Source organism: Nanorana parkeri, unplaced genomic scaffold (assembly GCF_000935625.1).
Source record: "Nanorana parkeri isolate BGI_ZX_2015 unplaced genomic scaffold, ASM93562v1 scaffold109, whole genome shotgun sequence".
Classification (NCBI taxonomy): Eukaryota; Metazoa; Chordata; class Amphibia; order Anura; family Dicroglossidae; genus Nanorana; species Nanorana parkeri.
Window position 1 is genome coordinate 914,562 of NW_017306377.1, and position 24,328 is coordinate 938,889.

A 24,328-nucleotide genomic window follows, 5' to 3' on the forward strand; every position below is an offset into this window, starting at 1 on the left:
GGGGGTAGAGAGAGAGATGAATCTAAGCAATTATATATGTATTGTCTGCACTGTATTAGCAGTATATACTACATATAGAGTATATACTGCTAATACAGTGCAGACAATAAATTTACAATTATACTAACATGAATGTATTAAATGATCTGTATGTAGCCCTGTACTATGGATCATTTAACCCATTCATGTTAGCAGAGGATCATTGTAAATGTATTGTTGCAGGCACTCTATATGTACATGTACTATATACTACATATAGAATGCACTGAACAATAGATTTACAATTATCCTCTGCTAATATGAATGGGTTAAATGATCCGTAGTACATGATATGTAGCCCTGTACCCCCTTTTCCACTTACAGAGCTAGGTTATTTTTCTTTTAAATAAATATTAATGTAATTTTATTGGTATCTATCTACCAGTAGCTGCCTCATTTCCCAACCTCGGCTTATATTCGGGTCAATACTTTTTCCCAGTTTTTTTTGGTAAAATTAGGTACCTCGGCTTATATTCGGGACGGCTTATACTCGAGTATATACGGTATGTTTCAGACTCGATTTTTTAGATTTAACTGTTGATTTGTATGCACATTTGTATGTTACTGCGTGCCTACAAAACCTTTGTGGCTTAATGGTTAGCACTTCTGCCTTCTCCCCGATTCAAATCCTGGTCAGGAGTTTACATGTTCTCCCTGTGCTTCCGTGGGTTTCTTCCAGGTACTCTGTTTTCCTCCCAAACTCCAAAGACATGCTGGAAGGTAAACTGGCCCTGTATATGTGTGCAATATGGACCTTAGAGATTGTAAGCTCCTTGAGGGCAGGGACTGATGTGAATGTGCAGTATGCACAGCTCTGTGTAAACTGCCAGCACTATATAAATACCTATATTAAATAAATGCTTACCTCTGGGATTCCCACAAATCCAAACTCCTGGGACAGGATAGACTTGTTTGTTAATTGAATAGATGTCTGAACTGACTCAAAGATTGTACAGTACCCAAAATCCACTTCAGTAGGGTTGATTTCCAGGTCTGATGTGGTCACAATAGCATGAACAGTAAAGATAACAGGTCGGGTCTGAAAACAAAAAATGTAAAGAAAACATTAACACATCTTAGCTATCATTGCTTCATTCTTTTACTTCAATGCCAACCTGGCAGGTACTAAAAACTAGCTAAATTATGGAACTGCTGTAATGTGGTCCATTAATGTGTGATAACCTTCAAATCAGTAAGCCCCCATTCCTTCTATTCAAGCTTCCAAGTCTCTTTTACTGGACTGTTAAATGGTGGTTATAGGGCTTTGTGCTTTACTAGAGTTCATTAGAGGGCAGATGACTTACACTGCCCATACACTGTTAGAATTTCATTCAAACGTTTATTTGAATTCGTTCATCAGAGCATTCGATCTTGCCATCATTGAGTCAACTCATTTCATTCGAAAGCCCTTAAAAATTCTGTCCAGACCTGCTACTTAAAAGAGAACTATGGGGTAAGTGTTTTTCCCCATAGTTCTCTTTAGGGTATTAGCCTCCCGAGACAGCCCGCGATATACTGAGAGCGCTGCAGCCGGGATGGATCCCGACAATACTGTCGAGATCCACCCAGCTGCGTGAATGACAGCGGGCTCTGCCTATCTAGAGGCAGAGCCAGCTGTGCCCGCGCGCTCCCCTGATCGTTCCTCCACTCAGTGCTGGAGGATCGGATCGGGGGGAGGGGGGATTCCTGCGGAGCGGTGACTGACAGCCACTGCTCTCTGCAGGGAGCAACCCAGACGTATTAAACAGGCGTATTTTGTGCCTAGCACATGCACATTACAATATCTACAATTTTTTATGAACAAAAATCACATTCACAGTTAGAATTTTGTTTGTATATATAGAAAATTAGAAATATTTTGCATTTTGAGCTTTCATTTTCCTCATCGCAATGCCTGAATTGGAAAGTTGATTAGAATTATACCCTTGTAAGTTTAAACACTACAAAATTTATTAAAATCATGGAATGTAATTTCAATTGCAGCAAGAATTAGCATCTGAATCTGTCTTTATATCAGCCTCCTGCCCATTAAACCTCTTTACAGCAGTCATCAGACATGGAGAGGGTGGGTCTGTACTAGGGATGCACCGATACAAGTACCATACTCGGTACAAGTAAAAGAACAGATACTTTTCCAGCTCCAAGACTAGACTAGAGAAAAACTCAAACGTTAGGAGGCAGCTGTCATTTGTAAGGAGCACAGGGAGCTCCTGGGATTTGTACATCTGTTTTAATGTATCATTTTGTTTTTATAAATATAAATAAAGGGGTTCACCAATACCATGTTTGCAAGTACTGGTACTTGCCCAAGCTAGTACTTACAAGTACTGATACATTTTTGTTTATTGTCATGTGACAGTTGTTCTAAAACAATACAGACTAATAATTTCAGGACAGTGGTGGAGCACCAGATTATTTTGTATAATTATGTATATCATGTATCGTGCCGATACATGATATACATAATTTTAATATATTCCATAATTTAGGTCATGCATTTCCTAAGCAATATCTTTAAAAAATTTCAAAGCAATCATATTATTCATTATTTCATCTGTGACTGCACTAATCTGGCCTTCTACGCGTTCCCATCAATCCCTCCCCTTTAAAAGCAACAGGATGTAAGAGGAAAAAGAAATGTTTTAAAGATATTGCTTAGGAAATGCATGACCTAAATTATGGAATATATTAAAATTATGTATATCATGTATCGGCACGGAGTCCAGGGAGGTTCATTTATTTATTTATCTTTAAATCTGTCTATTTTTGTAATTTTGTAGATCAAATTAAATGTTTTTAACTATATTGAGATTATGGAATTAAATGTTTTTTATACATATGAATACCCACTATATTGTGTCAATAGGTTTAGCCGTGTTATCCCACATTCTCTAATAGACACTTTTAAAGCCCCATTGTTTTGTTGTTCTACCACATTGATAAGCCCAGAACTGTGCTCTTTTCTCCTGCCAGCAAACAATTTTTGCTGCAGAGCCTATTTGTCTCCTAGTGCTGCACTTCCATTTCCCAGATTGCTGCTGTTATTGAACCCTTTAAAAAAAAAAATACTACTGGGGTATTGCCAGCTTTACACTTCTCTGATAGGAGGCTACAAGGAGGCTGGAACTAGGAGGCTGGAACTAATCTCCACATATAGTAGGTATGATCCTTCATATGCAAGGTCTGATCATCACATAAAATGAGAAATTTATTTGCATATATTTCCTTGCTCCCAGAAAAGCCTTACTGTCTGTATTAGTAGATAAATAAACGAGAAGGAATAATCCTTCCCACAATCTGATTCAGTTCACTGCTAGAATTCATACAGAGGCATAATGGAGAGCCTCCACTTTGTCGATGGGAGCTGCTAAACCTAGAATTATCATGACTGCGTTAATTGAGCGGACTAATGAGATCGGGAAGGATTCCAGAGATAACTGTAACAAAATGTAGCAATGGATTTCCTGAGTTAATTATCTTGGTATTAGCTACTCTATTACTCTGACTTGGTGATTCAAATCATACAATATGACTGCAAATCTTTCACAAATCAAATATCTCTCACATCTGATGGAGCGGCCATATGCTGCTTCACGTAAAGTGAAGCTGCGAAAAGTGCTACTGTTCAGAAACTAATAGGTGACCTGAAAGCCAGGTAGCCGATGATTACATAAGAAGTGTCTGAAACAGGTTTATTCCTTAAAGGATAAGCACACTGTAAAGCAAAATGTGCTTATGCTTTTTTCCCTTCCACTATTGGAAGGAAAAAATTATCCCTAAAGGTTCCCACCCTCCCCGTCCACAGATCTATACTTACCAAGATCCAACAGGCACAGTTCTGCTATTGTTTTCATCGCAATGCTCCCTCTGCTGGCCACACGTGCATATTACAGCCTATAGATTTCTATGGGGTCACCTGCCAGCCAAGAAATGGATTCGGCCAGGAGAAGGAAACTTGCAGTACTTGGATGTCAACAAACAGCAGAGCAGTGGCCCTTGGATCTCAGTAAGTAGAGATCTTCAGAGGGTGCGGGTGCGATTGTTTAGGTGAAGGGAAGGGGGCAAAAAGAAAAAGTGCACCTGTTGATAGAGGGGAAATTTCAGCAAAGGCCAAGCAGGCTGCAAGAGAAACCTGACAAGAGATTCAAACCCTCTCCCATTTTTTCCAATGTAAAAAAAAGTTTCGGCTGGAGTACTACTTTGTTGAAAATCCAGCGTGACCTATGCCTTGCTTGCTGACAGATATATTCAGTACTAGGGTACATGGACAATGTATACAGCACACACCAGATTATGTCAATCCTTAGAGGAGCAGAACGTATGCGCATAATCTCGGGCAAAAGAATTGTGCCCTTGTACGCAAACCCCAATTTTGATTTGGGATACATTGTTAATTAAACTGACCTGATCAACCACTGATATTGTCACAGGGACCTCCAATACTCCGGTCTCTTTATCAAAATATTCACTGGCATCTTCAAAAAGAGAATGTCTGAAAAACAAATGAATTATATATGTCACCAACAAGTGTACAAACATCAGAATTCTTAAAGTAGATTATTAACCACTTGAAGACCGGGGTGTTAAACTCCCTTCCTGTCCCGGTCATTTTTCAGTATTCAGTGCTGAAATTTATTCAGTCAATGCCGTACCGAAACAAATTTTATACCATTTTTTTGGGACAGATAGAGCTTATTTTTGGTGGCATTCACCACTGGGGGATTTTTGTTTTTTTATTATTAAAAAGAAAAATTACCAAAGACTTTGAAAACATTTTTTCTACATTATGTTAGAAAACATTGCAAATAAATAATCTTTCTTTGTACATTTAGGCCAAAATGTATCCTGCTACATTTCTTTCGTCACGTCGGGTAAATAGACACCAAACATGTCAAGCCTAAAAATTGCATACACCAACGTTCAGAGTGATATGTAACATGTGTGGTGCAATTGTTTTCGCATGAAGACTCACCCGATGTGTGTTTGCATTTGTATATGCGTGTACATGGGGGCGGGGACTTTAAAAAAAATTGACAAGCATTTTGGCAAACAAATTGACAAAACATGCAAGCACAGAGCCAGCAGTTCCCTAGCTCTGTAAATAAGGTTTACTGCATGAAGCCTTAAATGTTTGGTGATTATTTGGATATACACTATATTGCCAGAAGTATTGGGACGCCTGTGTTTACACGCACATGAACTTCAATGGCATCCCAGTCTTAGTCCGTAGGGTTCAATATTGAGTTGGCCCGCCCTTTGCAGCTATAACAACTTCAACTCTTCTGGGAAGGCGTCCACAAGAATTAGGATTGTGTCTATGGGAATGTTTTACCATTCTTCGAGAAGCGCATTTGTGAGGTCAGGTACTGATGTTGGACGAGAAGGCTGGGCTCGCGGTCTCCGCTCTAATTCATCCCAAAGGTGTTCTATTGGGTTGAAGTCAGGACTCTGTGCAGGCCAGTCACGTTCCTCCACCCCAAACTCGCTCATCCATGTATTTATGGACCTTCCTTAGTGCACTGGTGTGCAGTCATGTTGGAACAGGAAGGGGCCATCCCCAAACTGTTCCCACAAAGTTGGGAGCATGAAATTGTCCAAAATGTCTTGGTATGCTGATGCCTTAAGAGTTCCCTTCACTGGAACTAAGGGGCCAAGCCCAACCCCTGAAAAACAACCCCACACCATAATCCCCCCTCCACCAAACTTTACACTTGGCACAATGCAGTCAGGCAAGTACCGTTCTCCTGGCAACCGCCAAACCCAGACACGTCCATCGGATTGCCAGACAGAGAAGCGTGATTCCTCAATCCAGAGAACACGTCTCCACTTCTCTTGAATCCAGTGGCGGCGTGCTTTGCACCTCTGCATCCAATGTTTTACATTGCACTTGGTGATGCAAGGCTTGGATGCAGCTGCTCGGCCATGGAAACCCATTCCATGAAGCTCTCTATGCACTGTTGTTGTGCCAATCTGAAGGCCACACAAAGTTTGGAGGTCTGTAGCTATTGACTCTGCAGACAGTTGTTGACTACTGCGCACTGTGCGCTTCAGCATGCGCTGACCCCGCTCTGTCATTTCACGTGGCCTACCACTTCGTGCCTGAGTTGCTTTTGTTCGCAGTTGCTTCCACTTTGTTATAATACCACTAACAGGTGACCGTGGAATATTTAGTAACCAGGACATTTCACAGATGGACTTATTGCACAGGTGGCCACCTATCACGGTGCCACGCTTGAATTCACTGAGCTCCTGAGAGCGACCTATTCTTTCACAAATGTTTGTAAAAGCAGTCTGCATGCCAAGGTGCTTGATTTTATACACCTGTGGCCATGGAGGTGATTGGAACACCTGAATCCAATGATTTGGAGGGGTGTCCCAATACTTTTGGCAATATAGTGTATATTTATAGTAGCTCAGGCCCTGTTGCTCATTAGTAAACTTCATCACAAGACTGGCTGAACAGATTTACATTTTCCTATATGTGTATTTCAATGATGTGTTTAGCTGATTGCCTGGAGTTGTGCTTTTAAAGAAATGACAGCTTATTTTCTGATATCAACACCCACTTTCCAGGTCCATGGCATACATTAAACACTCCACCTAGCTGTCTTTGCATTGTGCTGCACTGCGAAAAAATCCTAGTGCCAAGCGATCAATTCCTTTGTTAAACTTGCTACACACATCTGAGTTTAGATTTACAGACCAGGAAACCAGAACCAGTCATTTTTAAAGAGTGATGATTTTGGCTTCAGTTGTTATGCCACCTGCTTGTGCTGATGTACAAATTCAACCTGCATCCAAAGTTAATTAAACACACATACGCCAGCCCAACGTTTACAAGCTGTTCTCCTTCTTGGGGGCTGCACTTCAAACTCGACAGCAATTTATCTGTCCATATGTCACCTTGATCCAACAATCGTTCATTACGACCTCAAATCTAATAATAGGACCTCCACAGGGTTTGCAGGGGATAAACAATTTACCCCGGAGTCACGTGATAAATAACTACTACTAGCAATATATGTACATTATATTTTATTATTGTATACAAATATTTTATTTAGAAGTAGGGAGCATTCCAGGAAATAAGACATATTCTTGTGATGAGCATAATAATAATATTGACACACACATATAATAATAAAATATAAGTGTACTGCGTGTTCTTAAAGTGGCGCGGTCAGGGGGTCAAATTGGAAAGGCGCTAGAATAAAGATACCTGTCCGTCAACCCGTTTGCTGAAACTTCACTCTGTAGCAGAGCTCCCAGCACCAATCTGATGTCACACTGCTGGGTGTGTTGAATACTGTGTCCCCTGCTGGCCACTGTGGTTCCCCTATCAACCCCAACACCACTATTGTGTCCTGCAGTGACTAAGGGTCAGCAGGAGGAACCACAACAGCCAACAGGAGGAACCACAACAGCCAGCAAAGGGAACTGTCATTCAACTAGCCTGGGGTGTTAAAATGTATCTGTTACAAAGTGAATACAGTAATACCTTGGTTTACGAGCATAATTCGTTCCGGAAGCATGCATGTATTCCAAAGCGCTTGTATATCAAAGCGAATTTCCCTATAGGAAATAATGGAAATTCAGATGATTCGTTCCACAACCCAAAAATATTCATATAAAATGTATTACAATACTGTACTGTAATATAATACTGTACAAAATACTGTGCAAACTAGAAATCCGGGCAGCCAAAACTGAGTGCGAAAAGCATATCGATTGTTGACCTCCTAACAAAGTCACTTTAATGTCCAATAGCGAGACAGAGGAGGAAGAAGGTAGCAAGGCCAAGTGCAGACCTGGGATGAGCCAAGCATTTTTATAACAGTACAGATTGGCTCCTGGGGCACTCTGAAAATATTACAAGGTAGGTGCAGGGACCAACGGCTGCCCAAGTTGCAAGGAGACTAAAGAACTTAGAACGTGCCTTGCTACAGTAAGAGGAATGATACTACAAGGCTCTTGTTGCAGGACAAGGATCTCCACAGTGAAGAGCACACCTCTTTAGATTTAAGGTGCCAGGATACACTATATACACTATATGGCCAAAAGTGTGTGTGATAATCTCTCCTTATAAATGAATCCATGCCAAAGTTCCCAAGTCCATTGATGTGAACCAATACTTAAGATATGTCTGACAGGTTCTGTTCCAACATAAGGGACTACCTCTAATCTTTCAGAATTTTTGAATAAAATACATTCCTAACAGGCTATTTCTTTAATTTTTTATCCACAATTCTTTTCATGAACGTGAAGCTTATGCCTCGGCTTCAAACCTGATTCAGCTCACCATTAGAACTAATTGAAAACTAACCCATTTATCAGGGATTGTTCACACCAGCAGCATTGGGCAGCATTGCCCAAAGTAGTCCCAACACAAGAACATGGCAAAACATCTAACACAAACTTCAGCTGTGCAAATAATTATATATTTTTATACATAACTGATTGAGAAGATTATAATTTATTGTAAAAGGCATGATATTAATTGGGAGACAATAAAATAAAAACACTACAAAGTAAACTAATTGCCTTTGCGCACCACAAATCTTTGATGGGTTGCATTCTGTTAATTACACCAGCCATCAGCAAGCATGTCATTTGAAAGCCATGAAAGGAAGACAGGCTGTTGTATAAATTAATTCAACATGCCTAAATCCAGCGTGTTAATTCATGGGGAAGAGAACCAAGTTCTGGCAGCACCAGCTTTATCTCTTGTTCTGAGCTATAAACTTTACGTTTTCTGAGGATCCAGCATTTTTAGAAAAGTGACTAGTGAACAATCCTGAAAAGCTGCAGAGTTGTCACTTAGCGCCCTGTATTAATCACCAAAGTACCTGCAGCACAACACCCTGGATCCCCATAAATAATCCCCCCCATGTGAGGCTGCTCGATGAGTCTTTAAATAAAAATGTTGGGCGGAAAGTCATCAGCTGAGCCAAGAAAATAAAGTAATCCATCGTGATGGTATTTCACCCAAGCATCGAGCTTGCTGAAATAAATGCAAGTCCCCCGTGTGCCTAGGCAACAATACTTTTTCTTTACAAATTGGCATTAAGACCAGCAAAGTCAGGAAGGAGTAGAGAGTAGACTCTAGATCATACATCCATACAGATGTGAAACGTGTAAGCAGAAGTGGGTTTTTTTTTTCAGGCTCCGTCAAGCAAACAAAGCTGTGTAAATCTGAGAAAGTTTTCATTTCATATTTACTTCATTATGTGTGGAACTAAAAATATGTTTACTTATTTTTGTCAGGTAAATTTTAAATACGGAATATAAATATTTCTGAAGATAAATATATTTCCAGCCAGTGGGTGAAGTTTTAAACTCTTTTTATCATGTTTACCTGCTTATTCTTAGCTGCTCTGTTGGAAAAAAAAGTTTGTCATTTACACAGCTCAGTAGCTCAAACTGAAATTTACAGGCACACAACTATTGCAGTTCAATTGAAAACGTATTTATTATATAATATTTACATTGAATGAATGTTTAAATAATTCAGGTTTAAAGTGGACCTTTGCACTCATAAATCAAATTCTGCCAATGCATCCCTCTATGTATGATGATTAATAATAACAAAGACGTGTCAGGTGTAAAATGCTGGGATTTTGAAATACTTACACTTGCAGAGCATTAACTTCCTGGTTTGAAAGGGCAAAATTACTTCAATTTGCCAAAGCAATGCACACTGGGATTGCCTTGTTATCAGCAGAGCATTGCTGGGAGATCTCATCTGTAATCTCACGAGACCTCAGGGAAAGGCATTTTCCTCCCCTGAGATGATGTGCACGGTCACATGTCCTAGTCACATGGCTAGTCACATACAGGTGAAACTCGAATAATTATAATATCGTGCAAAGTTCATTTATTTCACTAATGCAACTTAAAAGGTGAAACTAATATATGAGATAGACTCATTACATGCAAAGCAAGATAATTCAAGCCGTGATTTGTCATAATTGTGATGATTATGGCTTACAGCTCATGAAAACCCCAAGAACCCCAAATCCACAACCTCAAAAAAGTAGATTATTACATGCAATCAATAAAACAAGGATTGTACATAGAACAATATCGGACCTCTGAAAAGTACAAGCATGCATATGTACTCAGTACTTGGTTTGGGCCCCTTTTGCAGCACTTACTGCAATTACTTTTGCATGATATTCTAATTATTCGAGTTTCACCTGTATGCCAGAACTCCAGGATGTAAAAGGAGAGCTAGTAATCTGCCCTTAGTAAACATGGCTACTGTCAGAAGACTGGGGAAGAAAAGAGAAGTAAGGAATGCAAATAATACAAAGCCGGCAACTATCTAGAAGTATGTGTTTGTAGATTGTCATCACTAAACATTTCTAAAGGAGTGTTTGTTGTTATTTGAAAGATATGGGTAAAGGTCCGCTTTAAGTAACCAAAATCTGCATTTATATGAGCTTCCTAAGATGTCCTGCACACTAGGGATGTCCAGATACCAGTTCAGATACCAGTGCCGATACTTGGCATTTTTACGAGAACTACCAGGGTTGCAGGAGTTGCAGCTGGAACCTGGCTCTGGTGCTCCACCTCTGTCCAATCATTAGTCTGTATTGTTTTAGAAAAAAACTGTCACATCACAATAAACAAAAATGTAATGTAAAAATGGACTTGGGCAAGTATCAGTACTTGTACTTGGAAAAATGGTATCGGTGCATCCATTTATATATATTTATTTTTAAAAAAACCAATGCATTAAAAAACAGAGGTGCACAAATCCCAGGAGCACCCTGTGCTCCTTAAAAATGACAGCTGCCTCCTAAGATTTGAATTTTTCTCTAGTCTAGTCCTGGAGCTGGAAAAGTTTCTGTACTTGTACTTATACCGAGTATGATACTTGGATCTGAACATCCCTACTGCACACCAAGCTGAAAGAGGCAGGCCCAGTAATGTTCTTACAATACTCTATTCAGACAATTTGCAGCAATTACATACCATAGACACTACCAAAAGGCAAGCGGTAATCCATATATGTAATAGTTACTTTTATTTTTAAAGCTAAACTCTAGGCAGATAACAAAAACTATACAGATATGGTTTATACAATAAAAATATAAGTGTATATTATTGTAAGCCAATCAGGTTAAATTTCAATTCTTTGTGCAGAAGATATGTAGCAATTTGTAGCACAGGCGCTATTCACATGCCCTCCTGCGCTCACCTGATCGAGTCTCCTTCACCCAACATTCAGATTTCCCATTCTTCAATAGAAACGCCAGTCTCAGTAACATTTCTTTATATTATTTCAAACACAATTATTTTTACATTTGCTGTCACAAACGCTTTGAAAAATTCAGAGTTTTCAGAAGACAAATGATTGATTTTACTGATGATTTGCTGCTTTTAAATCCTATTCTATTATTCACATTTACTGTGAATGAGAAAGCCAGCCTAAATTCCTAAATTGCAGATATTACAATTTATAATGTCTACCTGCCACTCGGGAACTAACTACACCAACAATGGCATGCAAATGCAAATCTCCAAATATGCCCCACAGTCTAATTTTGTTAAAGTTTGGCTTTATTTTACATAGGCAGATTCCAAGGTGGATGGGGACAAAGCTGGGAAGTCTGATTCTGAAAAAGTCTGAAAAACATATACTCACCAGATCCTCTGTCCCACCTGACTGCTAGACTGGTTACTGCAGCCTCTTCTTCCCCAGGCTCTGGTGGTCTAATGACCCATGCGCCCTCACATCTAATACAGTGTATTAGATGTGAGGACACCAAGGAACATTCTACCTCTGGAGCGGAGGAAGAGAGAGAGGTGAGCGGTCTCTGCGGCAGGATTGAGGCTCAGTGAGTATTTGTTCTTTATTCTGTCTGCTGCAGAAAATCTAGCAGTTAAACCTTGCAGTACGGGGGTAGCCCCACTGCAAGGGTTCATTTTTATTCTGCCCGGAGAGCACTGGATTAAAGCCAAATCTTTTTTATTTTTTTTAGTTTTGGTTGGAGTTGGTAAGGGTTAAAGATGCTGTCGGGTTGTTATTGATCTATGTGACCCTATTAGGGAGATTTATTGGAGTTGATTTACTAAAGGCAAACATGCTGTTCACTTTGCAATGGAATGTGAACTTTGCAGGGGAAGTTTCCATCACCCAATCATATGCAAACAAAAATAGTTTTTTTATTTGACTTGCACATGATTTGGTATTCTTTGCTAAGTGAGATTTCACTACATTCACCAAGCTAAGGGCAAACTTCCTCTGCAAGGTGCAAATTCCCTTGCAAAATAAACGGCCCATTTGCTTTTAGTAAACCAAACCTATTGTCTTACTTTGTACTAGGGACCATTGCCACCCACATTTTCATTGGTCACCAGAATAGGAGCAGAGGGGAAATCTTCCAATGTGTACAGGTGTTTCAATGACAACTTACACTGTTGTAAGGTTTCCTCTGACTTCCTCTCGTATTCATTTCCAGGACAGGAGGTTAAAGTAGAACTGAAGTCAAGCCTTTTTTTTTTTTTTTAAATAGAAAAGAGGAAGGTTATAACCCCTGTCAGCCTTTTTGACATTTTGATCCCACTGGGGAGATCTCTCTTCACTTCCTGTCCATAGCCACAACAGGAAATGAGAGAAAATCCCTCCAAACAAAGGGAAATCCCTAGTGGTCATCAGAGTCCCCATTGGAGGACTTCCCCTCTGCTCCTGTTCTGGTGATCACTCAAAATTTGGGCTTTTCCCTCACTTTTAGGTATTTCCCATCTACTCTGATGACAACTCAAAATTTTCAGTGATAATGTTCACGAGTCCACACAGAGAGGGTAAATTTCCCTAACAGGGACACAGAGCAGCAAAAAAAAGACCTGACGGGAGGTCTAGTCCCTCTCCACTCCATTCAAAACTAATAAAAAAGTTTTGCCTACACATACACCTTTATTAAAGTCCAACATCACCCACATAACTGAACCATCAATTTTGGCTTGGACTGTCCCTTTAAAAATGGGAGGCCACAAGTATGAATTTATACTTTTTGATTAGTAAATCTTCATATCATAATAGCTTACTCAACTATTTTACAAACTCCTCATTTGAAACTCATAGTTCTTTCCCTTGATGTCTAATATACAATATGCATGTGAAGCATTGCTGCTCAAGCATTCAAAGAGCTATTTAATAGAATGAAAGTTGATTTACGCTCCCCACGAACCAAACCTGATTTTGAACAGAACTGCACAATGTGTGATTAGGATCTCATTTTATTGCAATTCGTTTATCTTTGAATTTTTAATAAAACTTCAGAGTAATGCTGGGTAATGCTTTAAAGCCCATAAATGCTCCATTTGTATGGAAAAATGTTTTTAATCTGTTTGGCTAATGTTAACTGACTGAAAGCTCTGCTATGATTTAAGAGATGAAACACTGGCTTGGTCTTTTTATGCAGTTAAACCGCAGAGTTCCACAGCAGCAAAAACAGACAAAGATTTAGTAAAATTCTTTCAGAATTTGAGTAGTGTACAGAAATGAACTTATCCTGAAAGTGAACTCTGGGATAACCAAGAATTGTCTGAATAGTAGAGCTATAGTATGTGTATTCTTACTAGAATCTTGGTGAGCTTTGTGTATTTCTTCCAGATCTGTGCAGTAATTCAATATGAAACTTGGAACTTCCTGTAATAAAGATCGGTCTCTGCTGCTGCCTTTCCTTGTGCAGGGTGACAGGTCATTAATCCGACCCCCTCCTGTGGTTTTCTGCAGGCTGCCTGTAGTGGGTGGGGCTAATTTTTTCCCCCTCCCCCCCAATGTTAGTGTAAGGACCCACCTTAAATGATGCCTCTTAATCCAATCATCATCTTCTTTCCTGTTGTTTTCAGATGTCCCTCCAGCGCTGGTGCGGGTCTCCGATTCAGCACTGACTCCTCTGTCCTCCTCTCCTCTGATGTCCCATGGAGTCTGTGTGGGTGCACGCTGTTCCATAGACTTACCTTTTCTCTCTCCTCATCTCCCGGCCGAACATCTGAACTGCGCATGCGCCCACCCCAAGATCCTTTACGGCCACCCGAGAAATGTTCAGATGTTCGGACGGGAATGCGCGGCGGAGACACAGGGAAGTATTAACCCTTAAAAAAAGTTGTTGTTTTTATAATCATTTTGCATATATCTACTGCTTGCTAGCTGTAGATATATGCAAAAACAGGCGAGGGTTTAATAATATATCTAAATTAAAGTTTTTGTGTCCAGTGTTCAGCTTTAAATTAAAATGTCAGCTTTCAGAAAAAAATAATATTGTGCCAGAAAGTGCATCTATCAATTTAGAGCATGCAATGTGTTGCTAGGGCATACGGGAGGTTTAAACCGCTTCTTAGTGAAAAGTGGCACACATTTTCTGAGAACAGAACAGGCCGATAACACAAACACACTGTAAGATTAAACACATAGGAATAGGAAGAACAACTGCAAGTTAATATATCACAGGTAACAATTCCTGCCATCTTCCAAAGAATGCTCTTAATACTGCAGCAGAGTTGTAGCTGCAGATTGCTGCTTGAAGAAGAGGACTTTGTGCTTCGGTTGAAGATTTTGCTACAAGAACACTATAGCTGGGCTTAAAAAATGCTGCTAAGGAGTAACCTTTTCCAATGAACCAAAGGTAGGAAGGTATGGAAAATGAAAGAAAAGTGTTTACTGGGGTACTAAACAAATATGCAGTCTACTAATTGTGGATTAACTTGAACTTTCTAATCTGCATGATTATTGCAGGTCGGTAACTCTCATGCAACAAATGTTCTTAGAAAGATCTCAGCAATGGCACCATGTACTGTATATTTCTATTTCTGTATATTTCCCTTTACGTTTCCATCACCTTTACCAACAGGCTCTACACTCCCTTAAATTAAACCCCAATCGCCTGCAAACGCCCCTAGAGAATATGCACACTTACAGTGATGTTCTCAAATGCATGTTAACTGTTGTGCCTCTCAAGCCTAAGGCTGGCCATGCACCTATCAATTTTTTTCGTTCAACCCACAGGCTGAACGAAAAAATTGATGCGATTCCTCCATCAACACAAACAGCGTGTCGATCGAAGAATCGCCGCTGTTTGCATTGTATTCTGACAGGTGCTAGTGGCCAATACCATATCAGCTGATCCAGGAATGCAGGCTGAGAGGGAGCCGACAGCCCCACACACTGTGCGAATTTCGGCTGGTACATTAAAAACCAGCCGAAATTCGGCCAGTGTATGAGCACCTTAAATCTTCCAAAAGCTGACATTGTATTGCCCAAGCAATAGAGATGAACATCAGGGTCCATGGGAGTGTATGCTTTAAAGTGACTCTGCCCAAGCTGCTAACAGGTAAAGTGCTGGCATCTACTGTGCTGGCATCAGTTGTAGCTGAAGTCCCCTCAGCTACAACTGAATGCCAAGCCATTCTGATTCAACAAGCTTTATAATTTCCTGGTAGTTTTGACACTTTCCTGACCCTTCCTGCCTTATCACAATGATGGGCCAACAGGAATGTGTGGGATGCAGGATTACAATCCTCCTGTAATCCAGAGGTCATCTTAAGCTCTTCCCTGTGTGATCAATTTATATAAGGGAGAGGGCAAGCTTCGCCTCTACCAGGGAGTGTCAGAACTTTGCCAAATCCAAGCAGCCCAAGCATAGTGGTGGGTCTGCCGGTGGTTGAAAATATGGCGCCTGTGCTTTATAACAGATTTTCACTTCAAAAAGCTTATGAGTCACTTTAAACACAACATCCCTACAGAAGAACAACATTATCTACTGTACCTTTCCTACCAACCAAGCCTAAAAACAGCATTAGATAACAGCATTAGATAAGGTGATGTGCATCAAGAGGAGGGAAAAACCTGTTCACAGTCAAACAATCCTCCTGTAATCCAGAGGTCATCTTAAGCTCTTCCCTGTGTGATCAATTTATATATGACATGTATGGGGACCAGTGCCATTTGCTGACCTTATTAATGGACAATAAGAACATTTGCACAAAGACTTTTCATTACATCAGTTTTTTTTACACCCCCTATTCTACTTGGTTAAGACTGATAAGCAACATCAGCAGTAGTTACATGAGATAATAGGGCCAGCAGCTCTGCTTCATAGTAATGTGGCAGTCAGAATATGTATTCCAGTACTGCCAGCCAGCCCCATGGATGGAGCAACTAAAACCTAGCTGTAATTATTCTTCTGAATTTGGAGAATGAAACCTAATGCTTAAATGTTTGCTCTGAGAGACACCAAAGATTTTCTATGCACTGCTTATAAATCAGTCAAAGATCAGTCAAATATCTGACGGAGGACATACCTTGGTATGAACTTGAGCTGTACACTGAAGGATGACTGAGCTTGGATGAAACCAGTCTTTGGAAGAAGCTCCATGTGGTTTCTTAGTTCTTTGCACACTTCAAATTTCAAACGAAGGGCGGTTGTTGCTCTGCAAGTCAGACACAGGAACTTGATATACTATTACTCATGTTAATACATTGTTGCATTTAATTACTATTTCAGTGCAATACACAGAGATTTATTTTTTTTCCCAAATTTAAATAAACAAGTCACTAAACTTTTAAAGGACAACTTTACTTTAGTCCTGTCCTTTAAGTAACCTCCTCACCCCCTGAGTGCAGTCCATCTGGTAAAATATCTACTTCACTAACCATTTGAGCAATGTTCACTGTGTGGTCCTGCCCAAACACTTGCAAACAGAATGTGCTGGCCAGTACCCCTCCCTACTGCATACAAATGTCACAGCCCCATTTATTCCTATAGGTGAACCATACTCATGGTGGCCTCTAGCCATCCAGTACATAGGCTCTGTGAAGAGTAATCTCTATTTCATAGTATCTTATAGGCTTCCTAATAACCTCTACTGGATTTACTTTATTGTATTGTACCTTACTTATATAGTTATATATTGTTACACTAGTTTATAATTGTAGTATATACAGTATAACTATGTGTAGTCTGTCATTGCACCAACCTCTGTATATCAGCTGGAATGTTAAACCTGGTTTAATATTAAATATATACAGACCCCTAATATTTCCATTTTAAAAGAGAACAAGAGATTGAGGACACAATCTCTTTTTCTGCAGCCCCTGTTATAAATGAACAGGAAGCCTCTATACTGAGTGCTCCTGTCCATTCATAAACTGTGGAGATAGTAATAGTTACTATCTCCACATTCATGAATGAACAGGAAGTGATGTAGAGCACTTCCTGTTCATTCAAAACTGGGGAAACTGTAAGCATACTATGTCCCCAGTTATTTACAAACACTGACAGGGTTATTGACTGATAGGGTGAAGAGTTTGGAGAAGGCAGGAGAAAGGAACAATCTAGGCCAAAATAGCTGATTTGGAAAAATTCTCCAATTCAGCTCACTTTCCAGTTCAGCTATATTGTCCTAGATTGTTCACTTCCCCTGCCTTCTCCAAACTCTTCACCCTTTTGTGAATAACCCTGTTAGTGATCAGTTCTGATGGTGCTTGAGTGCTTGTAAGACACTCCCCATTACAGGAGGCCAAGCGAGCCGGTGCAGGAGTTTTGGTACTATCTGCATTTTCGGTGCATTCCTAACACACATATATATATATATATATACACATATACATATATACTGTATTATATACACATACACACAAACACATACAGTATTTATTAAAAAAATAGTTACTAGTACTCTATTTTTTGGTATCGACTTTTCAGCAGACATTATTTTATTCCACCTGCAACTAACATTTGCAAAAAGGTCAGCAATGCAGCCTACATATTTTTCTTTAAAAAGACTTGCTTATTTTTGTCTAATGTTCCATCTCCTTCTGAACATATTAATTCCCTGGTTGTCATGTTGATCAAAGTGACTTCAGTACTTTCAGGGTTACTGACCTAGAACAAGTGTGCCGATTAGGAGCTCTGACTTTGACTGTTGAATGCTTGTTTCAGATCAATATCTCCAAAAGTACTGAAGCCAGAGGCAGCCGGGCAACTAATATTTTCAGAAGGAGATCCGCAATAGCAGCCTTAATATTCCTCTCAGTATGGGGTTTTCTTTAAATCGTCTCCTGTGGAGCGCATGCGCGAGCTTGACCAAGATGGCCGCACACTAACCAGCTCCGCGCCTGCCCGGGAGAATAACTGACTTTTACGGCTGATCACCGGACTCGTTCTCGCTCCAAACACTGATTCCTAGCCTCGGGCTCCCGCCGCCGATCGGTACATACCGAGATGTCGCAAACCAGAAGTAGGGGCGGTAAGATGAATCAACCAACCCTCCACGAGGCATTGGGCCGCGCGGCCCACAAACTGGCCCCAGCGCCAGCAATACTATGAACACAGATCAAGTCTGTTCCACATAAGAAACGAACTTAATCTTTGTCTAACGCACCTTTCGAATGACAGATTGGCTTGGACCAAACATAGGTTTTATATCAAAGGTGACAAACCAGACACAATGCTCGCCCATAGACTTAGGGAAGCAAACCCCAGAAAAAACCCTATCCAACTACGCCTGGGAGGGGCCCCAGTCACTGCCCATCCTGTCAATCGTCTCCTGTGTACATGGTTTGCAGGGTGTGCAGTTCATGTGCAGCATGGTTCTCCATAAGTATGTTTTGATTCTCTCCTCATGGGGATTATCTTCATGCTGCTGCTACTCCGACATATGAAGTTGAAATATTTAATATAATGGAAGGTTACAGCTCTGTACAGCTCTCCATCTCTGTAATTGGCACACTTGCCTCTCTCTTTGCACCAATTAAGTTGGAGGGGTTTGGGTGGTATTAACCTCTGCTCCTCAGACATCAAAGCCAAGAAGATTAACAACGTTCATGCATAATACATATATGAATAGTTTCTTGGAGTTAGCCTGTGGTCTCAATCATCCAAATCCTTACTGAAGTCACGTAAACTGCTGCTGCTGTTTCAGAGCATCCTTAAATCTCTGTTCTTTGTGATCTGCTGTCCAATGATACAGTAATAGAAGGAAGAAAAAAATGATGAAGGGAACTACATTCTGACAAAGGGTTCCAAGCAACTGATCTGAATACAGCTGTATTTTTTCTACAGTGCTGCAGTGGTTTAATAAAATGAGGACTCTGGCTGTTTTGTGTAGCATATTCACCTATTCCATATTTGACATGAATGTCATATGATGAAAGACATCATTCAAGACAGGAAGGCAGAGCACATATAGAACAATTTGCTGAATTGTAAGGTAACTCAGCTGCTAGGGCTTAAGGTATGAACAATGCACAAAATACTGTCGAAAACAGATATATTATTTTTCAATAGATGGGTGTCAGTGGGTTACCCACTCATGACCTTCTTATATTTCTCAGTCTCTGTTAGTGAAATCACATCAGTTGAGTGCCCAGCTATACTCCATCACAGCGATTCCAAAGGCCAGCTAGAAAGTTTTGCTCCAATTGCAGTATTTCCAAATAGCAAGACATAATTTATAAGTGTCATTACTTATGAAACATACACTGCAATGCAGTCACATATGTGCAAATAATGATGGCCACAAAGGGCAAATAAAGAAACTATTTTTATGTATGATGTGATAGAGCATCATCTGGTCACACTCATATTAACCATAGCAGTTATGCATAGGGGACAACTTATGCGCAGATGATTTAACCAACTGCATTCAACCACACTGGGAATATCTGTCCTGGGTCAACTTTTAACCAGTTGACATCCGGGGTGTTAAACCCCCTTCCCATCCAGGCCATTTTTCAGTATTCAGCGCTGCGGTACTTTGACTGACATTTATTCCGTCATGCAGCGCTGTACTGAAATGAATTTTATACCCTTTTTTGGGGACAGACAGAGCTTTATTTTGGTGGTATTTAATCACCACTGGGGTTTTTATTTTTTTAATATATTAAGGAAAAACTACAGATTGTTTTTAAAAAAAACAGTTCCCCCTATATTAAATTCTAAAACATTTATCGTTACCAAATTTTTTGGTAAAATATAAAAGACGGGGTCACGTCGGGTAAAGAGACACCAAACATGTCAAGCCCTAAAATTGCGCATGCGCGCGAAACCTCAAAAAACGACATTACCCAAAATTGGCCATAGGCGACGCATTAAAAGCTTTTACCGCTCATCAGTTTAGTGTTATCAGTGATTGATGGCCCTAAAATGATTGCTCTCACTGCGACGTTCGCAGCGAGTCTGCCGTCTGTTTTTTCTTAACGGGCGGACGGCAAGAGGTTAATCAAGAAACAATACAGGATTTATATAGCGCCCACAGTTTGGGCAGCGCTTTACAATATAAGGAAGCAAGTAGATGGAGAGACCCTCCGCAGTCCTCACAGCAGTCCCGGCCAGATATGAAAAAAGTGGTGCTCGAAGTGATGAGATACCACGGATGGCGCTGTGCAAACACAGGAAAGTCAGGAAATCACCAGCACTCAGTAGTAAAGATACATGTGTCCCTTTTATTGGACAGAAAGCATCACAGACATCCAAATAAACCGACGTTTCGGGACCGCGCAGGGTCCCTTCCTCAAGGCAGAAAGATGTGACCAATCAAGGAAGACATTACGATCACAATACAATTCAAGACAAGATGGTATAATAATAATTAGATGGTATATAAAGATGGTATAATTATAATTATAATTATTGACCTCTTTATACCCTCATATGTGTTTTTTTACTTCAAGGCCCTCCTTTCGGTTTGTAGACATCTGACCAAGGACATAAGGGTCAGAATCAAGAAACTTTTGAGGCATGACCTCAAATTACCTTTAAGTACCACAGATTTTAGAAATTTTGGATCAAATTGACAACTGGAATTCTAGAAAAACTGACATACCTGTTTTTAACAACAACACTATCCTGGTACAGGCGATCAAAGGTACATATCTTCAAATCTACATTTGAATTTGGAACGTACACAGGAACATCAATTGCCACTCCAATGGCTGTGACAGGAATCTGAAAGAAGAGGTGGGAGATGGTCAAATATGTATCTGTGAACAGCGGCTTCAATGTACTTTTCACGTGTCTCTATTTGCCAAAATCTGAGTAAAGTATAACTAGAATGGAGTAAAACTGATGGATTGTCAGGTCTAATATATCTTATAGCTAGAGCAGGGATAGGCAACCTCGGCCTTCCAGGTGCTTGGACTTTATAAGTCTTATGAGGTATTGCAAGACTCTGACAGCCACAGGCATGACTCTCAGAGGCAGAGACAAGAGGCAGGTTCACCACAGCTGGAGTGCAGAAGTTGCCTACCCCTGATCTAAATCTTATAGGCCAACACAGGCACCCCCTGGATTGCCCCTTAAAGATACATCTGCTGTCTACTCATGTATTCCTCAAACTCCAGCTTGCTGCTGCTATCCCCAGCCTACACTCCCTGCATGATTATTTATTCAGCTTTCAGCTGTTGAGGTCATCAGAGCAAACGTCTCCACTGTACTAAATATGATGTTATTCAAATCATTATCTACCATTGCTTGAAAATACATTTTAGATGGACTTTAAAATATTAAATGTTTTATTTCAGACCACCTGATGTCTGGAATAAAACATCAGGTGCAATGGAGACAGCCATGTTGAAAGATGAACTCAAGGCTTGCTTCTGCATTTACATAGTACCATCATTAATTTAAAATACTTACAGCTTTGCCGTTTTGATTCTCAAAGATGATCTCAAACAATGCACTTGCTTTTCCCGGTATGGTTGGAGTGAAGATAATTGGAATTTTCACTGTAGTAAAAGGTCCTATCTCTCCCTCCGTTACCTGAAACAAAGATTACATCAGACAAAACAAGCACAGCGTGAAACAATCGTTCTGAGCAGAAGATACTTGGATGTGATTGATTTAATTAACACTGATGCCAGTGACCTGCGGCTTGCATGGCTACTATAGAATCATTGGCATGATTTTTTTATTGTGTTTAAAACATATGAAATATCACACACAAATAATTTCTATTTACCTCAAACAGCCAACAGGTGGATAATTCCAATCAAGAGCAACTGCTTAATGGAGCTTGGTAACAGCTTCATTGGTAAACAGACCTCAATTGCAGGCAGCTAAGACTACAGACTGTAGCTCAAAGAGCCCTTAAGACCCCTTAATCTCTCATTTCTACACAGGTTGCCAGCAAGCTCACAGGCAGGGGATTCCCTTTTTCAAATCCCATGCACTGTAAACTGAATACCTTGAATGCATCCAGAGTATATATTTTGTAACGTTTAGGGTATTGAAGGATCCTTAGCCAGGCCGTTTTGAACATAACAACTTTATTCTCTTCCAAACAGCACAACTTAAATTGCTTCTTTTCAGCAAACAAACATAAACAGGGTGCATCTTCCAGCAAGATTTGGCTCAGCACTGGTATCATGTCCCACCTCAGGGTTAGAGCCTTAAGCTGGCCATACACCTTACAATTATCTGCAGATTTTCTGTGGTCAGATGGAAAAGGTGAAACAGATTCCTCCATCTACACTTAACTGTGTGGATGGAGTAATCTCCACCTGGGCCAATCTGTTGCACTTTTTCCATCTGACCACAGAAAATCTGCAGATAATTGTAAGGTGTATGGGCACCTTTAGCCTGCTCATGGCCAGACACCCAGCAGCTTCACACCTCCCTGTGTGACGATGGTCCTCCCGACCTTTCCAAACACACCTCGTGTGCCACTGACCCTCCTGGCCTCGCCCACACACCACGTGTGCCACAGGCCCTCTCGGCCTCTCCAGCCAGACTCCAGCTCAGTGTCTCATACACACAGTCTCCCACGCTCTGCATGTACTCCTGCACCACTGGCTGCCTCTTCCTCTCTCTTAATAGGGCTGTAATCAGCCACCTGCACAGTCTGGCCTGGCAATTGGCTGCACCTGGCTGGACCAGGACTGGAGATTTCATCTAGCCCAAGACTCTTAGAAATCTCCAGAGACCCAGATCCAAGTTATACTCCAGAAAAAAATGGAAACCCAGCTCCTTCCCTGACACACTATATGTTTTCTGGACCCTCTCAGCCCCTCTGGCCGAGAGTTCTGGGCGCCAAACACACCAATCCCCATAGTGACACAGAACTGTCCTGTCACAATTTGTAAAATATAGGTTTTATAAAATGAAAATAAGACATAATAAACTTCGGTTAATAAACATGTGAGCTTAAAAAAAAAACAACCCACCAAAACATTGTACATCTATGTAGTTTACTTTTTGTCTAATATAGAAATTCACTCTAATGTAGTGGTGTTGTGGTTAGAGCTTCTGCCTTGTAGCACTGGAGGTCCCTGGTTGGGAGATAGTAGCTAGCGTTTTTGCCTTGCAGCGCTGGACTGGGCTGGGGGTGGCTGGTTCGAATTCAGGCCAGGTCACTATCTACAGAGAGTTTGCATGTTCTCCCTGTGCTTGGGAGGGTTTCATCCAGGTACTCCGGTTTCTTCCCACACTCCAAAGACATGCTGGATGGTTAATTGGCTCCTGTCTAAATTGACCCTCATATGTATGGTTGTGAGATATGGACCTTAGATTGCAAGCTCCTCGAGGGCAGGGACTAATGTGCACTGTGTAAAGCACTGCATAAATTGTCATCACTAGATAAATACCGCTAATAATTAAAGTTTATCACAGTCCAGTCATCAGGGTACATGTGACATTTTTATGCTATTTCCATCCTCATGTATTTTAGCAAGATTATACCAGCTAAAGATCTTACAGGAGAGACACAAGTCCTGAAGCCTATTAGCATGGGGTGCCCCTCCCAAAAATGGTCCCCTAATTTCACCATCTGTGTGATGACATGACATTCTACACAGACTAAGGCAGAATTTAACTTCTGGTCTTCTGGTTACCCTCTATTTCAGATTTGCACCAGGGTTCTGTGGCTTTTGGTCATTCCTCAGTATGAGAGAATACAGCAGTCTACATAAAGGTCTCTGCCAGCTGTTCTTGAACTGTCACACATACCTCACCCAGCTTGATATCTGCAGTTTCTTTCTGGGTCACTCCATACAGATGTTCATCTCCACTGTCTGTGTTTTCCACAACAACAGGAGCTTCCCCATTGACATATTCTACAAACAAAACATTCAGTCAGTTGCAGGAAGCAGATGGAGTCTGTCTGTTTTAAAGGGAATTTTATGCTTTCATTGACACGCACCTGAATATTGAGAGCTACTAGGGTCAGTCCACACAAAAATACATTTTTTTTCTTTTAGTTATAAATAGAGTATGAAAGAGTAAAATGCCTGTCAGGTTTTTCTAACCTCCCATTCTGGTAACAACTGTAAAATGTGTGAATT

The 24,328-nt window shown here is 40.5% G+C and overlaps 1 protein-coding gene across 1 annotated transcript in view; it reads right to left on the reverse strand.

Moving 5' to 3' along the window:
* The window catches only part of CFAP74 (cilia and flagella associated protein 74), a 116,366-nt gene that overhangs the window by 48,660 nt on the left and 43,378 nt on the right, over positions 1 to 24,328 (reverse strand). The window contains exons 19-24 of the mRNA XM_018553093.1: positions 23,994 to 24,100; positions 21,687 to 21,809; positions 20,875 to 20,996; positions 16,351 to 16,479; positions 4,444 to 4,531; positions 905 to 1,078 (exon numbers count right to left, since the gene is read on the reverse strand). Coding sequence (XP_018408595.1) covers positions 905 to 1,078; positions 4,444 to 4,531; positions 16,351 to 16,479; positions 20,875 to 20,996; positions 21,687 to 21,809; positions 23,994 to 24,100 — 743 coding nt within the window. The remainder of the gene's footprint in view (positions 1 to 904; positions 1,079 to 4,443; positions 4,532 to 16,350; positions 16,480 to 20,874; positions 20,997 to 21,686; positions 21,810 to 23,993; positions 24,101 to 24,328) is intronic.